This window comes from Dromaius novaehollandiae, chromosome 1 (assembly GCF_036370855.1).
Source record: "Dromaius novaehollandiae isolate bDroNov1 chromosome 1, bDroNov1.hap1, whole genome shotgun sequence".
Lineage (NCBI taxonomy): Eukaryota > Metazoa > Chordata > Aves > Casuariiformes > Dromaiidae > Dromaius > Dromaius novaehollandiae.
The window spans coordinates 201960272-201975458 of NC_088098.1; the positions used below are offsets into that span (position 1 = coordinate 201960272).

General features: G+C 38.5%; 1 protein-coding gene across 1 annotated transcript in view; it reads left to right on the forward strand.

The window, feature by feature from the left end:
* GUCY1A2 (guanylate cyclase 1 soluble subunit alpha 2) overlaps nucleotides 1–15187 on the forward strand; it is a 179626-nt gene that overhangs the window by 27185 nt on the left and 137254 nt on the right. Inside the window, exon 4 of the mRNA XM_064505070.1 lies at nucleotides 5373–6091. Coding sequence (XP_064361140.1) covers nucleotides 5373–6091 — 719 coding nt within the window. The remainder of the gene's footprint in view (nucleotides 1–5372; nucleotides 6092–15187) is intronic.

Here is a 15187-nt window from a genome sequence, read left to right on the forward strand (position 1 = left end):
GTATGATCATAGTCTTGCTTCTGACAGCTTACTTTGGCCTGCAGAACTGGCTGTTACTGAAAGCGCTATATGTTGGGGGGTGGAAAAGAACATTGCTTATTCTTAATAGCTCAGCTGAGCTTCCTGTGTCAGTAATTTGGGGCAGAATCTTTGATACGTAATCTGTTTGGTAATTACAACAATACTTCTAAGAGTCATTTGTCAGAGGAGAACCTCGCTTGAAAAAGGAAAGACAATATCTCATTAAAAATTGGACTAAAGAAGTACTATAGATGAATGAATGTGAGGAATACTTTTCTAACAATAATTCTCTTTTTATTTTGTGATATCTTAAAAGATATGCAGGCCCTATATGGTGCTGCAAAATAAGTGTAGTAAAAATTACATAGTTGTGTCAAATCCATATCTAAAGGAATAAAATGACGTTATTTTGTTTATATACAACCACTAAAAATGGTAATATAAAAATATTATCTGGGTTCCTTCACTGGCTGATATAAATTCATCATGATAATCAAGTAAGATCAAAGTCCTTTACACTGTAATTAGATACTAGCGCTAGGATCACTGACAGGCCAAATGATCCATCTAATGTACCTTCAGCATCACTCTGTACGCATCAAAGCCTTTTTTATTGAGAGAATGAACATTGGTTCCCCTACCATCTTCAAATTATGCTTTGGAATCCTAAACTGCTATCTGGGTCTCCATCCAAAGGACTGTAAAAAAGAAAGATTTTATACATGCTAAAAATCTACTAGACCAAATTCATTTAAGAGATATCTTCTATAAGTGAAGGTGGAGAATTCTTTGTCCATGTCATGAGTGCTGGACTTGCATGTTGAATTCCCCCATCCTATTAATATTTGACATTTATACATTCTTAATGGGTATCCTAGATAAGATGGATTTGTGTATGCCAAAGGAATCAGATGCTGGCCACTCTGTGACCATTTTCTCCATGATTTACTTTAAGGAATAATTGGATGGCTTGTAATAGCTTCTGTGTACTTTGCAAGTGAATGGATTACTTTGACATTTTGATCGCATCATTCATCTTTTTGTTTCTGAAGAGCCCATGAAGAGCCCATGAAGAGCCCAGTCATTTCTTTAATAGAAACATGTTCATATGTAATTTCTCCACAAAGTTATATACTAATTACTTTGAAATTCAGCATTAGTTCCTTGGAATTTTGTAGTGGGTTCACAATTTACAGGAATTGCTGAAAAGAAAATGACGCTGGTCCTTTTACTAGCAGGTTATTATAGGATGACGTCATTTATTTACGCTCCAGTTCAATGAAATACTTAATTTGTACTTTGAGCCTATGCTTAAAGACTTTGCTAATTTTGGATCTGGCTCACATGTATAGGATCTCTCTAAATGTCTTTGACATACATTTTCAAAGGATAATAATAGACCTTATGTAGTACTTTTGTCATAGATCCCAAAGTGCTTTATAATCGAGGCCTATAGCATTAGCTTCATTCTGCAGTTGCTTTGCCTCTAAAAAAGTGCATATTTAATGTCTCTTCAGCATGGGCTGGAATAAAAATGGCATTGTAAGAAAAAGCAATGGAAAGAAACTACTAAGGAGACAAATCTGTAAGAGATAAGGAATAAGAGGGCACAGCAGTCTCTGCACTGGAAGTGCTTGGGCATGCACATAGATCTCAGCTGTGGGCAGTTGAATGAAAAGATTTGATTAGAGTGCCATAGTGAACCAAAGAGAATAAAAATACTAGCTTTCCAGGAAGGTATAACAAATCGTACTGAAAAGTACTTTCCATTTTGATGAATGGAAAATTGACTCACATCTTGAATGCCATCTTCAGTTTGAATCACTCCACTGCAAAACTAAAATGAAAATGAAATGAAGATGCACAGAAAGAATTAAAGGTAGGAAGAGGTTGAAAAGATTAGACTGTTTATGCAGACATATAACCTGATGCTTATGAAGAAGATCATTTTGAAGATTTTGTTTTTTTTCAAAATAAAAGGAAAAACACAGGAAATACTGAATATATTTGAACTGGAAATCATACTGAATTTAATTTTTAAATATCATAATTAGCCTGTGGAAGTCTCAAAATGTGTACTACAGAGACAAAGAGTTCTGGGGGATTTTTTTAACAGCAGAATTTTTTATAAGTAATAAAAACATCTCCTGACTTAGTAGTTCTCTCCAACATGCCAAACACTTATTGTAGCAGTTAGGAGAAGCTTCCCCAAAAGCATGTTTTTTGCATGATTTTTCATTAGATTTTACAGTTCTTCTGTAGCATCTGGTACCAGTCTCCAGTGAGACAAGATTTCTGAGCAGCTGAATAGCAATCTGATGCATTGTGACAATTTCTCTTCTGATGATGATGATGGTCATTTTCATTTTCTGTTGAAAGCTAAACATTTCCAGTAAGTATAGAGAATAAGGGGGGAGGAACTTCACAGAAGATATTCAAAAGACTGGGATCATTTATATGGTAGTAAATGAAGGGGTTATGATGAAAGTTATATAACATAATGTTTTATAGAAGGCAAATGTGTGCTTCTATTCGTCATTTATTTTAATACAAGAGACAGGACTTGGTCTGTGAAAATTGAGATTAAGTATTTTGTACAACTTCGTACCACTATATGACTTAACCTAATAACTTTGCAGAAATACAGAAAGAGCTAGTTTGTGTTTGTATAATAGGAATTTAAACAGTTTTGATTTAAAGAAAAACCATCATGCTTCAGGGCAAAAATTGATCTCTAATTGGTGAAGTTTAAGAAAGCTTCCCCCACAGGTAGATTATACCTTGTCATTTTAGAGGTTTGTCTGACTTTGTTTAATTATATCACTATCTCATAATGCCTATTATTAGAGAGAAAGTCCTGGTCTAAGACTGACCAGCAGTTTGGCCTACCTTGGACATACCTATTTTTCTAATAGAGCTAATCTAATTTTCTGCTGGCAGTGTGTGTAACTCAGTTTAGGGCTAAAATGTTTTAAAAAGTAGTTGCACATCCTAGAGCCAAGTCATTGACCTGAATTTCATAGTATAATTCCTGTTGCTTGGAGTCAGTATGTTGCATTCAGATTTAACAGCCAGTCCTCTGGGGTGGATAACAAGACCAATCAAACACAACCAACAAAACTTTAGGCCAAATACTAAGATACAACTCCCTTTAATGATAATAAGACAATATTTACTATGTAGCTGTGAAGTAGGGGCTATCAGTGTGATTAGTTCTGTGTACCCTCTTTTGAATCAGTGATGCCAGTGCAACAATTTGTTTTATTGTAGTCTCATGATACACTTTAAAGAAAGCACTACTTATGCTATCATTCTGGGGAATTTCATAGGATGTTACACAGTTCTGTATCTGTATTTGGTGATTTTCATGAATAGCCCTGGGGTTTCTGTTACCATCCTTTTCCTGAACTTTCAAGGCTTCTGTAACCTTACAGCCTTGGATGCCCCTGCTGCAGTCTTGTGACTGCTGACATTTACACACTTGCCTCTTCTGAAGTTCTTCACAGCTCATTCTAAACAACAGTCAGATTTAAATATATATGTTCATGTATATATATAGGAATATGATAATTTCTTAACTCCTTCCTATGAATATCCAGTTATGACAATATTATTGGCGTGGGTTAGAATTTAATTTTTTTCAGGTTGTCATCAGTATTTTGATGGAAAACGTTACAGACATAGTGGTAATGAATCAGGAATTGGCACACTGTCCTCTGAGTCAGGAGATTAGGGGGCATTGTGTACCAAAGGTACTTTCATTTGGCTCAGACACAGATCTGGCCATCTGTGGTCATAAAAGATCCTGGGAATATTTTTGTAATAATAGGGCTGCTAACCTAGTTTAGTGACCAGATTTCATTATTCGTAATGCCATTCTGAACAACTTTCCCAATTATTGCTATTACTTCTCTTAGAAAAATATGCTTTGTCATGCTGTCCGGCTTATATATGCAATTTTATGAATTTTAAACTGCTCTCAATCATATCCAAGGCCCAAACAAAACTATCTTTGCATATAGTTTGTAAAGCTGTAGAACACTTTGTAAATATTGATCATTATAATTATGCCAGTGTGCATAGGTAGTTTAGACACTGCCTTGAGATGATTAAAGGTCGTTGTCTGCAACAACAGATGAATGACTTCTGCTGTCCCCTGTTTTTCCTCTGGGCATGAAAGTCACTAATTGCATTGTTCTTCCAAATTTAAAAGCCTGCAAGCAATGTAAACAAACAATGACTAGTTCAGTGATCCAGTGGGATCTTACCAGTGTTATAAGACATGCTGAATGCATATTATAATAAAGGCCCTGTTGTGCCCTTGGGAAATAAATAACTGCCCTTCATTTCTGTTGGAATATTGAAGATCAATTTAAGGTGTTTGTGTGGTTCATGTTGTATATTTAATAAATTTCAATACACTGGAGGAAACTATGTTGTTAATTCCTCTATCAATTTCCTTTGCAAACTCTTGCAAGCTCTTGCAAACTCTTACTGGATCAAGATACAGCTGATGTATCCTTTTCTTTCACAGCTTAGAACAACACAAACATCTGATAAACTTGGTAACTCTGCTACTTGATATAGTGATAATATGTAGATGAGACTTAACAGAGCATTGCTGTGCTAAAATAAGACAGAGGAAAATGTTTAGAAATCCTCTTAAAATTATTTTTTTCTAAGTTATCTTTAAAGTGGTAAATAACCCAATACCTATAATGAGAAAAGTATTCGGCTTAAAAAAAAAAATGTGCAGCTACTAATGCATGATCTGATTGTAGTGTTTTACATTGCTTACTGAAAGCCCATGGCCTAACTTTCAGTCCCACTGGTTTATTCTTCATGCTGAAAAGGGCTGGATTCCTTGCAGAGGCAATGAACAGAAAGGCTGTAAAAGCAGAACTGCAAAGTTTCTCATCTGTGACTAGGTCAAAAATGGCAGCGGTGCATCCTCGGCAAGTGTATTCACACAGTGGAGTGCATGTGATATGCAAAGTTAGGGAAATTATAATGTGTTCTGGCTTCCAGCAGGGAAGAGGACACAGACAAATGTAAACGCCACAAACAGTTGGCTGGGACAGGAAAGTGAAAGCAGGAGGAAATAAAATGGCAAGCAAAAATGGCTGCCAGAACGAAGCAGCGTGGTTCAGGCATCCTGGGTTTATTCCCAGCCAGCAGAGAAAACAGAGGTGCCACAGGTAGATATTCAATGAAAAAGCCTGTAGAACAGAGGAGAAGCCACTCTCACATGACCTGGAAAAATACCAGGCAAACAAGAGAACAGAAAGGGAAAATGATGCTACATAGTAGTAATACTATGTTGTTGACATCAGTGTCTCATTGTCCCATAGGTTTAAAGTTTGAGGAAATGCAAGAAAAGTTTGGGGAGGAATTCTTCAATGTCTGCTTTGATGAGAATGAAAGAGTTCTTCGAGCTGTTGGTGGGACCCTTCAAGACTTCTTCAATGGCTTTGATGCTTTGCTGGAGCACATTAGAACTTCATTTGGAAGACAGGCCACCCTGGAATCCCCTTCTTTCCTATGCAAAGAGCTCCCTGAAGGCAATCTCATGCTTCATTACTTTCACCCACACCATATTGTGGGATTTGCAATGGTGGGAATGATAAAGGCAGCAGCAAAGAAGATTTACCGCTTGGAAGTGGAAGTAGAACAGATCACTAATGATAAGTTGTGTTCAGAGGGGACAAACCCAGGTAACTGCAGCTGTCTGACTTTCCTTATCAAAGAACATGAAAATGCAAATATCACAAAAACACTTCTACCAGGAACATCCCAGTCCCCCTTGGACCTGAGGATTAGCATCAGCACCTTCTGCAGAGCTTTCCCCTTCCACCTGATGTTTGATCCAAACATGCTGGTTCTCCAGCTTGGAGAAGGTCTTAGGAAGCAGCTCAGATGTGACACTCATAAAACACTGAAATTCCAGGACTGCTTTGACATAGTTTCTCCTAAGATCAGTGCCACGTTTGAACGAGTCCTCATGAGATTATCTACTCCCTTTGTGATTCGGACCAAACTTGAGGATTCTGGCTCTGAAAATAAAGATAAGGTAAGAGCATTAATTTGGAATGGGATGTGTGTATGCATGTGTGTGCAATGGGAGAGGATTACTTCTTCAGAAAGCAGCAGCTCAGGTCCTGTGTGCTCTGGAAGGCTCACTTATCCTTCCAAACAGGGGCTAAGTGGTATTCCCCAGACAGGTGAGTATTTTCCTAGATTATTTATAAGCTTTGTATGCTATGTGTAGCAAATCATGACATTGCCATTCACAAAAATTGTACATTGTTGAGTTGTGTAATACAATTTAAGTCAAAGGGTGGGGAATTTTACAAAATGCCCATATCTAATCCTTAATTTCACTTCAGCTATATTGAGATAACAATAATAGTTATTAAGCCATTTACTGGGAAATAGCTTTAAATATTTTCTCTGAAAGACTCTAGCTGCAGGGTTCACACTGCCACTTTATATCCTACTTCCCTATTTGGAAACGCTACTTTCCTCCATGTTTCTTCTTACCTCTCACCCTGCACTCAAGGAAACCAGAGCTGTAAATGGCACTGTGTCACTTACGCCAGTTTTAATGCTTTCCAGTTATTTAAATAAGCACTTGTCCTCCTACTCTTCCTCTTCCCTCAATATTTCAGAAGAGAGTTACCCAAACTCGTGAGCCCTACATTGAATTCAGTGCATCCCAGGTGAGTTAGGTGAGAGCACGCCTTCTGGACTGGGCCTCCTCAAAGACTTGGATGGAGTTTGTATCATTGCATACCCTTGAATTATGGCAAAACTTTTTGGTGTTAAGTGGGATTCCGGCTTTTTTCGCCAAAGTACTTACACTTCCTGCTTATATTGAAAGCCTGTGCTTGGGTGCCTTGGAAATACTGTTGCCCTAACTGAATAAATTACTGATTTTCAGGGTTTTAAGAGTTTCCTGAGAATGTCACGATTTAGGTGGTCTGGATATGACTTGCAAAACTCCACCTCCATTTTCCTACCTATGCTGGGCCACAGTTTCAGAAAACGTGGTAACTGCATGCTGAGTTCTGTTTTTTTCAGAAATATAGCCACTTGTGACAGAAATAATATTTCCAGCTCCTCTTTGGCCCTGCTTTTTGGCACCATTAAAAATGTTTCTGCTGCATTTTCCCCTGGTAACAACATGTTCCCCCAGGAGAAGCAAACTAGCACTTCCCATTTTGTATGAATTGATATAATTCAACCTATTTAAAACCAAAAGGGAGTTTATTTTACAGACTCTGTCCTCAAACTCACCCTATCCTATAATTATGAAGAGGAATTGTGAAAATGTTGTGTGAGAAGTTCAGTGCTGTTGGCTCTGAGCTGCTCTCAGGCACAGTCCTGTCTCTTTTTGGAAGAGGCTTGTGAGGTCCTCCTTCCTCCCTTGGAGACTGCCCGTCCCTTTAGGAACCCTGTTCTGCTGTAGAACAGAGTCCCAGCCCTTCAAGAACTTTTAGCCCCTCACAAATTTGCTGTAAATCACCCTGAAGAGTGAGAACAGGTTTTGCTTTTTTTTTTAATTCATAGTTTTTCTAATTAGAAGGGGGAAAAAAAAAAAAGATTAGCCACTCCCCTACCTGGGCAGGTTTGGTACACTTTGGCTCATCAGAGAGGTGGCAGGGAGTGGAGCTTGCTGGAAGCAGGTTTTAGAAGCGGTCTTGGGAAACAACTGTGTTTTCAGAAGCCTGTTCTGTACCATGAAGCTGTGCCACCTTGAGCACATCCTTGCATTACTGTGGTGTTTTGTACCATGTGTCATTACCAGGTGGATGAATGAAATCAACTATGGGCCTAGCTGCCACTCAGGATAGTGACTGCTCTTTGTCTTAATGTCGTATGTAAAGTCAGATCCTGGATAGCAAGCATCAAGACTAACAATGTAAGAGCAATTCAGATATTCTTGAGAAGCAATTGAAGGGGTATGGCAGTAAAGGAAATCCTTTGTCTGCCAGCAGTTAGAAGGCAAATTGTGTCTGGAACGGTAAGGTGTAAATTAAATAAAAAAGGGTGATTGGGAAGTGCAGGAAATGCAGGATAAACATTGTGCTGCAGGCACTGGAATTAATTTGTCAGTTTAACTTAAAAGGTATTTCCTCCTGAATCACTCATTTTATGAATACTTTGCAAAAGTTTATTTCTGTGAGTAGCTATACGTTCGAACAAGGCTCAGTGTGTGATGCATTTTGCTAGATATCCCCTTTATTTGCAAAACTAAAGGTTGTGCATATTCAGAGATTCATGATTATCTTGCTTTCCTAGATTGTGAGAGGAGGAACTTGGCAATATCTATCTCATGCTCAAGTCCTTGATTTTCTCCTGGATATACAAAATAGACTGAGCTTTGGGATTTTCATGCTCTGTTAGTTTCCCAGAGCACTGGTGTAGCTCAGTTTGGAATGCTTTCCAATTTGCCAACTTTTGTTTAAAAGCTGAGTACTGGATGGGTAGATTGCTACTTCCTGCTGTAAACGGCATCGTAGGAAAAGTCAACCATAATTGATTTAGGGTATTTCTCTATTTTCTGGAATGTCACATATCTCTATTTGGTTCGTACTGGAGTTGCATCCCACTGACAACTATGTATTTCTGAGTATTTTTTAGAAAATTCTGACTGGGCAATAATCTCAACACTTTTCAGGCTTGGTTACTTTAGATGGCAATTGAAAGGGGACAACCCAAACAAGTCTGCCACAGTTTTTAAGCTGCTCAGATCTCTCAGCATTTCCTCAAGAGTAAAAAAATGTTTTAAAACACTTTGTGATGCACAGAGAACCTTTCAGCCTCTCTTCAAAGCACTTTTATCTTCATTTCAATACATAAATAAGATTTTTTTAGGCTTGCAGTGAGTAAGACAGAATAACAAAACAGTTTTCAGTTGGTCCTGACACCAGCCCTGTGTTCAGATGAAAGTAAGGCACAAATTATGATCTTCCCTTAACTCAGCATTCCTGAAGACAAATTAAAAAAAGACGCATTCTGAGTTTCAGGATATTAGTGCTTGTCCCACTTCTGCAAAGGCTCATTTGTGTGCGTTGGTTTACTGGGCGCTGATTCACTGAAATAATGGCTTGGCTTTATAACGCTATCCTAAGTTTCTGAGGTAAGGTGTAGGAGAGTTGGGGTGATACCTAGCACTCACTGGACACAGGGATGAGCATGTACTGTTGCAGGAGCAAAGCCTAAATTAGGCATCGCAACAAAGAAAACCACAGCAAGAAGGGAGGCTTGGGCTGAGTCTGATTTCTAAAGGGTTTTGGAACAGTGTGTTATGGACAACTAACTCACCTAAGTTACGAATAGAGACAACAAAGGAAAGCTTTCAACTGTATGAAAGTTTCAATGGAGTGGAGACTCCTCTATCACTTTGGGGTATTTAACATTTTACCCATATATCTTATTTTCAATATTAGGTCATTTTTAAAGAGGATTTGTATAAAAACATGTATTTTTTTCCATTTTGGACCAATCAATACTGTTGCTTTTGTTCTCCATTAGAAGTTGATTTTGGAGAAAAAGAAAACTCCCAGCTTATAAAACTCTTTCTGCTATCACAATGCCTATAGAAAATTGCACAATTATGCATGAGAGTAAGGTTTAGCCACTCAGGGTGTTTGATTAGGTATAGCTTTTCACTTGCGTAGATACAATGCCCCGGGGTGGGGGGTGGGGGGAGGGGGAAGCTTCCAGTCTTTTAAAGCATCTAACAACAGCATTTGTTTCCCCTCCCACAACAACTGTATTATTTGCTGACTACATGCTACATTCAAAGAGTACTTTTTTTGCTGTTGTAAATTTACTAATATTTGATTTCATCTTTCACTTTATTCTAATATTATGAGTTCAGAATTTTTAACATTGTGCCCAGAATTATGCTGAGGGCTTCACAGAGAAATTAGAATGCATCGTTATCTCAGCAAGCTTTTGTTAATTTTATGTGTCACCAGCTGTTCTTTGGCGCTCCGAACATTTAAAGGCTCCCGTTGTTCTAGGGACCAAACACAAAAAATCTGAATAGCGTGGTTGAATCCCCATTTTCTACACCAGCCATAGTCCTGTGCCATAAATCAAATATTTTGATGTTTGTTTGGCTGAGTTTTGAATCTTCATTGTACAGTGGACACATTCAAAGGAACATGTGGACAATGCAGGCCTTGGTTCTGCAAAAAGGTAGGAAATTGTATGCGTTTTTTTAGGTCAGCAGTTTCACTGAATTTATTTGAGCTTATCATAAGTTTGCAATTAAACAGGTCTGTAAGAATGTGGCGAAAGAGAACCAAATTGTATAATCTAATCCAGAATAAGACAAGGTATGATGATTTGCTAAATCCTTCCGTACCTCCATCCTTCCATCCTTTCTTCCCTCCTTCCATCCTTCCTCTTTGAATGGTCAAATTATCTGCACTTACACATTGGTCTTTTTCTTGATCTTATTCTTCACATTCAGAATTTTCAGTATGAACAATTATGACTGATCAGATTTGCTAGTATGCACACAGCTCTTTAGATGTATAGAAGCTAAATGTGATCTGCCTCTGAGGTTTCCAGTTTTTTCATGTAGCTAAATTCCTGTTGTTGTCTATCATTTATATTATGGTGCTATCCAGATACTGAAGGGAGTATTAGGGCCCTGTTGGTTCATTTCCTGTACAGACATTCTGCTATTTTTCAGATTTCACACTAATTTTTATTCAGTCATTTTTGCGGTTCAACTAGAGAACTTCACTTGCATTCAATCATGTTTTCTAAATTACTGGGATTGTTCCTAAATAACAAGGTCACAAATATTGTTTCTTCACCTCTCTAAGCAATCTCTCTCTGCACCTCCCTGTCTGGGAGCAAACATTTATTTCAACTATATGGGATAGATTGTTTAGATTGTTTATAGCTTCACACAGAATCATAGACTGGTTGAGGTTGGAAGGGACCTCTGGAGATCATCTAGTCCAACCCACCCTGCTCAAGCAGGGTCACCTAAAGCACATTGCCCAGGACTCTGTCCAGATGGCTTTGAATATCTCCAAGGATGGAGATATTAACACATGGTTAATAACATTGTAGTCCACAAGAGTTTATGAAAATCAATGAAATCACACAGGCAGTAAGATCTTATTTAAGCTGAGAAAGGCTGGGTCTAAGCCTGCCTGTTAGATTGTCTCATCCCTGCAAAAACTGTGTTGACTTGATCGTTTTAGATGTTTCACTTTTGAGCTTTATTTAGACTTGTGTGGTATCAACAGTGTCCCCTCTCATCTGAATTTCTGCAGGACTCCCACTTACAAACTTTTCATATAAAGGTGATTCCTCATCTCTGTGAGTTACTGTTGTTTTTAAAACATATCATCCTTTACTGTGCCTCTTTCTATACGCTGTTCGTTTTCGCAGAACTCAATGGATATTATTTGATCCTGTTGTCCCAGTGATGTTGCCTTTCTCAAACAGCCTGGTAACTCCCTCCTCACTTTAAGGGTGAGACCATGTGAAAATCTTTCTCATCAAGGCCACATTTCAGATTTTCATTAAAAGTGCTTGCATTATAGGAATTTTTTTAGAGAATGTGGCAAAATGTAGCTTATAACCCAGCAGTAGGTTGTACATATAGCATAAACACAGATGGGCTGCCCTTCTGTGACTTCTTAACCAGACCAGGGCTGGAAACTCCTGGATAGGTACCTCGTAAGTACCAGTCTAGGTACCTGGATAGGAACCTGGTCATCCTCTGAGTGTATTAATGGAAGAGCCTGTCTGTGATGTGACAGAAATAGTTGCCTCCTTGACAGCACAGTGAGACCAGTGGAGTTGCTTGTTTTTGGGTGTATGGGAAAACAAGGACTAACTGTCCTGGTTTTCCTCTTCTGGTTCACCTTCTCCACACACACAGATCTGTGGCATCGGTGCCGGGAAGACCAAGAGTGGAGACAGAGCTGCCCTTGCTGGCATCCAACCAGTCTCAGGGGCCTCAACCAAGGTCAAGTCCCCTCTGTGGCAGGACAATCAGAGGATCAGTCCTCTGACTGATAGGATGAGCCCTATCAGCACTGGTTTTGTGAGTGCCTTTCTGAAACTATGACTTAGCATCCTTGCTAAAAGGGATGCCAAAGTAGGCATTGCTACTGTCTTAGATTTAAAAAAAAAAGAAGCTGAAAGTGAATCAGGAAAGAAATTATTTGGTTCCCTGCCAGATACTGTGCAGCTGTGTTTTCCATATACTCCCTGCTCTATCTCAGACTAACAACACTTTTCCACCTGTGAAATAAGTTAATTTTTGTAAGGATACTGACTGGTCTTTGACATTCTGTTAGGCCTGCATACAGTTTAATTCAGAGAACCTGTATAAGAACAAAACTGGCATCTAAAACTGCATTTCTAAAGGTGGCTAAAATTGTTCTGGTGAAATGTTTTCTCTTTGAATATCCTGTTTTATTAAATACAGCTTCCCCAGGAGTTCAGCAAAATACTGTCCTGAAAAATAATTGGCTTTTATTGTGTTGAAATGTTTTATTCCAATATTTTTAGAATGGAATGTGATATTTTTTAGTTTTAGAATACATTTTATTAGAAATTTATTGTTTACATTATAAATTACAATACAACAACATTCAAAAATATGAAACACTGTTTGACAAAACCAGTCCTTCAGAAAATTTTATATTACAAGAAGTTCCACATAGCACATACTGTTCTGCTTATCAAGAAACACCAACTTTGAAATGATAAAACTTCCAGCAAAATGGAAGTGTCAGCATTTTATGGCTCTATTGATTGCACAGACTGTCTGAGCCAGCTCCTCAGCTGTTGTCAGTGGAAAGGAGAGGGTTTGCAGTAAATGGAACTGGACTGCACCAGCAGGAATTGGTCCCAGTGTACTGAATTTACATAAGTACATAAATAAATGAAAATAAAACAGTCCAGAGTCAAGATTACTTTAGCCAAGATTACAGGAAAAAGTCCATAAAATTGGATTCTAAAGTATATAGATAAACATGTAGTAAATAGTCAGATTTTTAAAAATGCTGAGTAATAAACTGTGATTCACTTTAAGATGTAGACTGTTTCAGTGGAAGTCAGTGGGAATTTTCTCCCCTTCATTTCCATTGTTCTCTTTAACTAGAGATTTATTCATCTAGTCCTTTTTTCATGGTATTAGGTAGTGCTATCTCTTGGTCAGATATTCCAGTCCTTCAGCTCAGTAAGAGTTGCTAAGTATGATCGAATCTAAATTCCATCCAACTCAGCGTGTTGAGTCTCACGGTGACTGACAGACAAGACAATGCTTAATGAAAGAGTATAGGAAAAAGGATGAGCCTGCAGGGTTTTTTTTTGTATCTAAGGTTGAAAGCCATCCTCTTGAAGTGGCATCCAGAGAGTGGTGCTTGATAGTCCCTGAAGGACCACTCCTCCGTAATTTTATCTAGTTCCCCCTTTTCAAACCAGAGGAAGTTTTAAATTTCAGCTTCCAAAGCATCCTGTGACAATGAGTTCCACAGTTCGCTGGAAACTGCGTGAAGATAAAACCTCTCTGGTGTGTCTCTGGTGGCACCAGCTACTTCCAGCCAGCTGTGTGGGACACCAGTACAGAATGGCACAGCTGGCCTGGAAGTCTGCTCACTGATTGCTTCAGCAGCAGCACTTTCCCATTGTGCTTGTTGACCATTGAAAAATATCCTTATAAAAATAATACTTTTTTAAATCCAGGAAGTAGGTTGTCCCCTCTTTCATATTAAGAGTCTGTTCTGTATCTGCTACTTTTTATTTATTTGCTGGACCAGCTGAAGGAAATGAACAGTCCTGACATTGGCAGACTAATTTAAAACCTGCCACACACAATCTTGAAGTGTTTTGCCTTCGCGCTGTAACTGCTTTTTCCTGCTTTTCTAATAAAATTCAAATGAAGCGGCCTGAAACTCATCCTAGCATGAGGGACATCTGTCACTTATGATCTAGAAATTTTAATTCTTCTCAGAGCTGATTTATTCACCCTCGATCAGCCTTTGACACTAAGTTCCCACTGCTTTTGCAGGCTCCTGGAGCTCTCGGTATCAAATTGTGTCTTCTGTTTCTGGTAATGCTAATATCCCATCCATTTGCTTGTCAAAATGTGTTTGGACTTCAGTGGTTTTCAAGATGAATTGGATTGGCTTGCTTGACAGCTACTAGAAACTGTGATGGGTTATGAGAAACAATAGATGACATGGCTTTCTTATCTCACTAATGGCCATGCTTCAGAGAACTTCAATAATACTGTGAAAGTGGCCCAGAATTTTTAATATTTCTTATCTGCAGCAGGCCAATGACAATGTCATTTTTTAAATGTTTTCGGTGATAGAACTGAAAAAAAGGTAACGAGCTAAAGATAAAATACTCCCTTCCCCATTCCCTTAGCTAAAAATTGAAGAAGCTGTTTGGGAATTATTTTGTTAAGTGGCTGTTGAGCCAATTTGACTCCATGGTGAACAGTCCCCTCTTATGATTTGTATTATTTTTTGTGATAAGGAAGCTATTTCCACTTGTAAATGTTCATCTTTTTCTAATTGATGGAAAGCTTTTGAATGGTTCATAAATTACACTACATTGTAACTGAAACAAAAAAATATTTCATTAATTGTTGCATTACATAACAAGAATACTCAAGTACAATGCAGTTTGATTTTCAGGAATGCGCTTTTCCTACCTCTTTTCTCCTGTGACTAAAATTAATTACTGGTTATTTAGAGTACATCTTTATCCCCTTCTCCTTTTTTCTTACGTGGATTTTGAGTGATTGTGCTGTTTGTGGCCTCACAGTCCTCTAATCTGAATAGGTGTGATGTCAAGAAGAACCATTTTCCCTGGCATGGTCTGAGTTAAAGTAGAAATATTCAGTCACTCTCTCCCATGCTTTCTCTTGCCCTGGCAGTTGCAACTGGGCCATGTGCATAGCCAAGCTAAGGCTTCTATGGTCTCTCTAGAAAGGTTGAAGTGGCCTTAAAAAGAATGGGAAAAGCTTGAGGGTCTCCCTGCGGGATGTGTAAAGGGCGCTGTGCTGAGAGGGCTGAATGGGCTTTGCGCAGGCAGCGTGAGCTCCCGCTGGTGCATCAGGAGTAAGAGGCTGTGTGAACACCTACACGTGCCTCTGAGTTTGAATAAG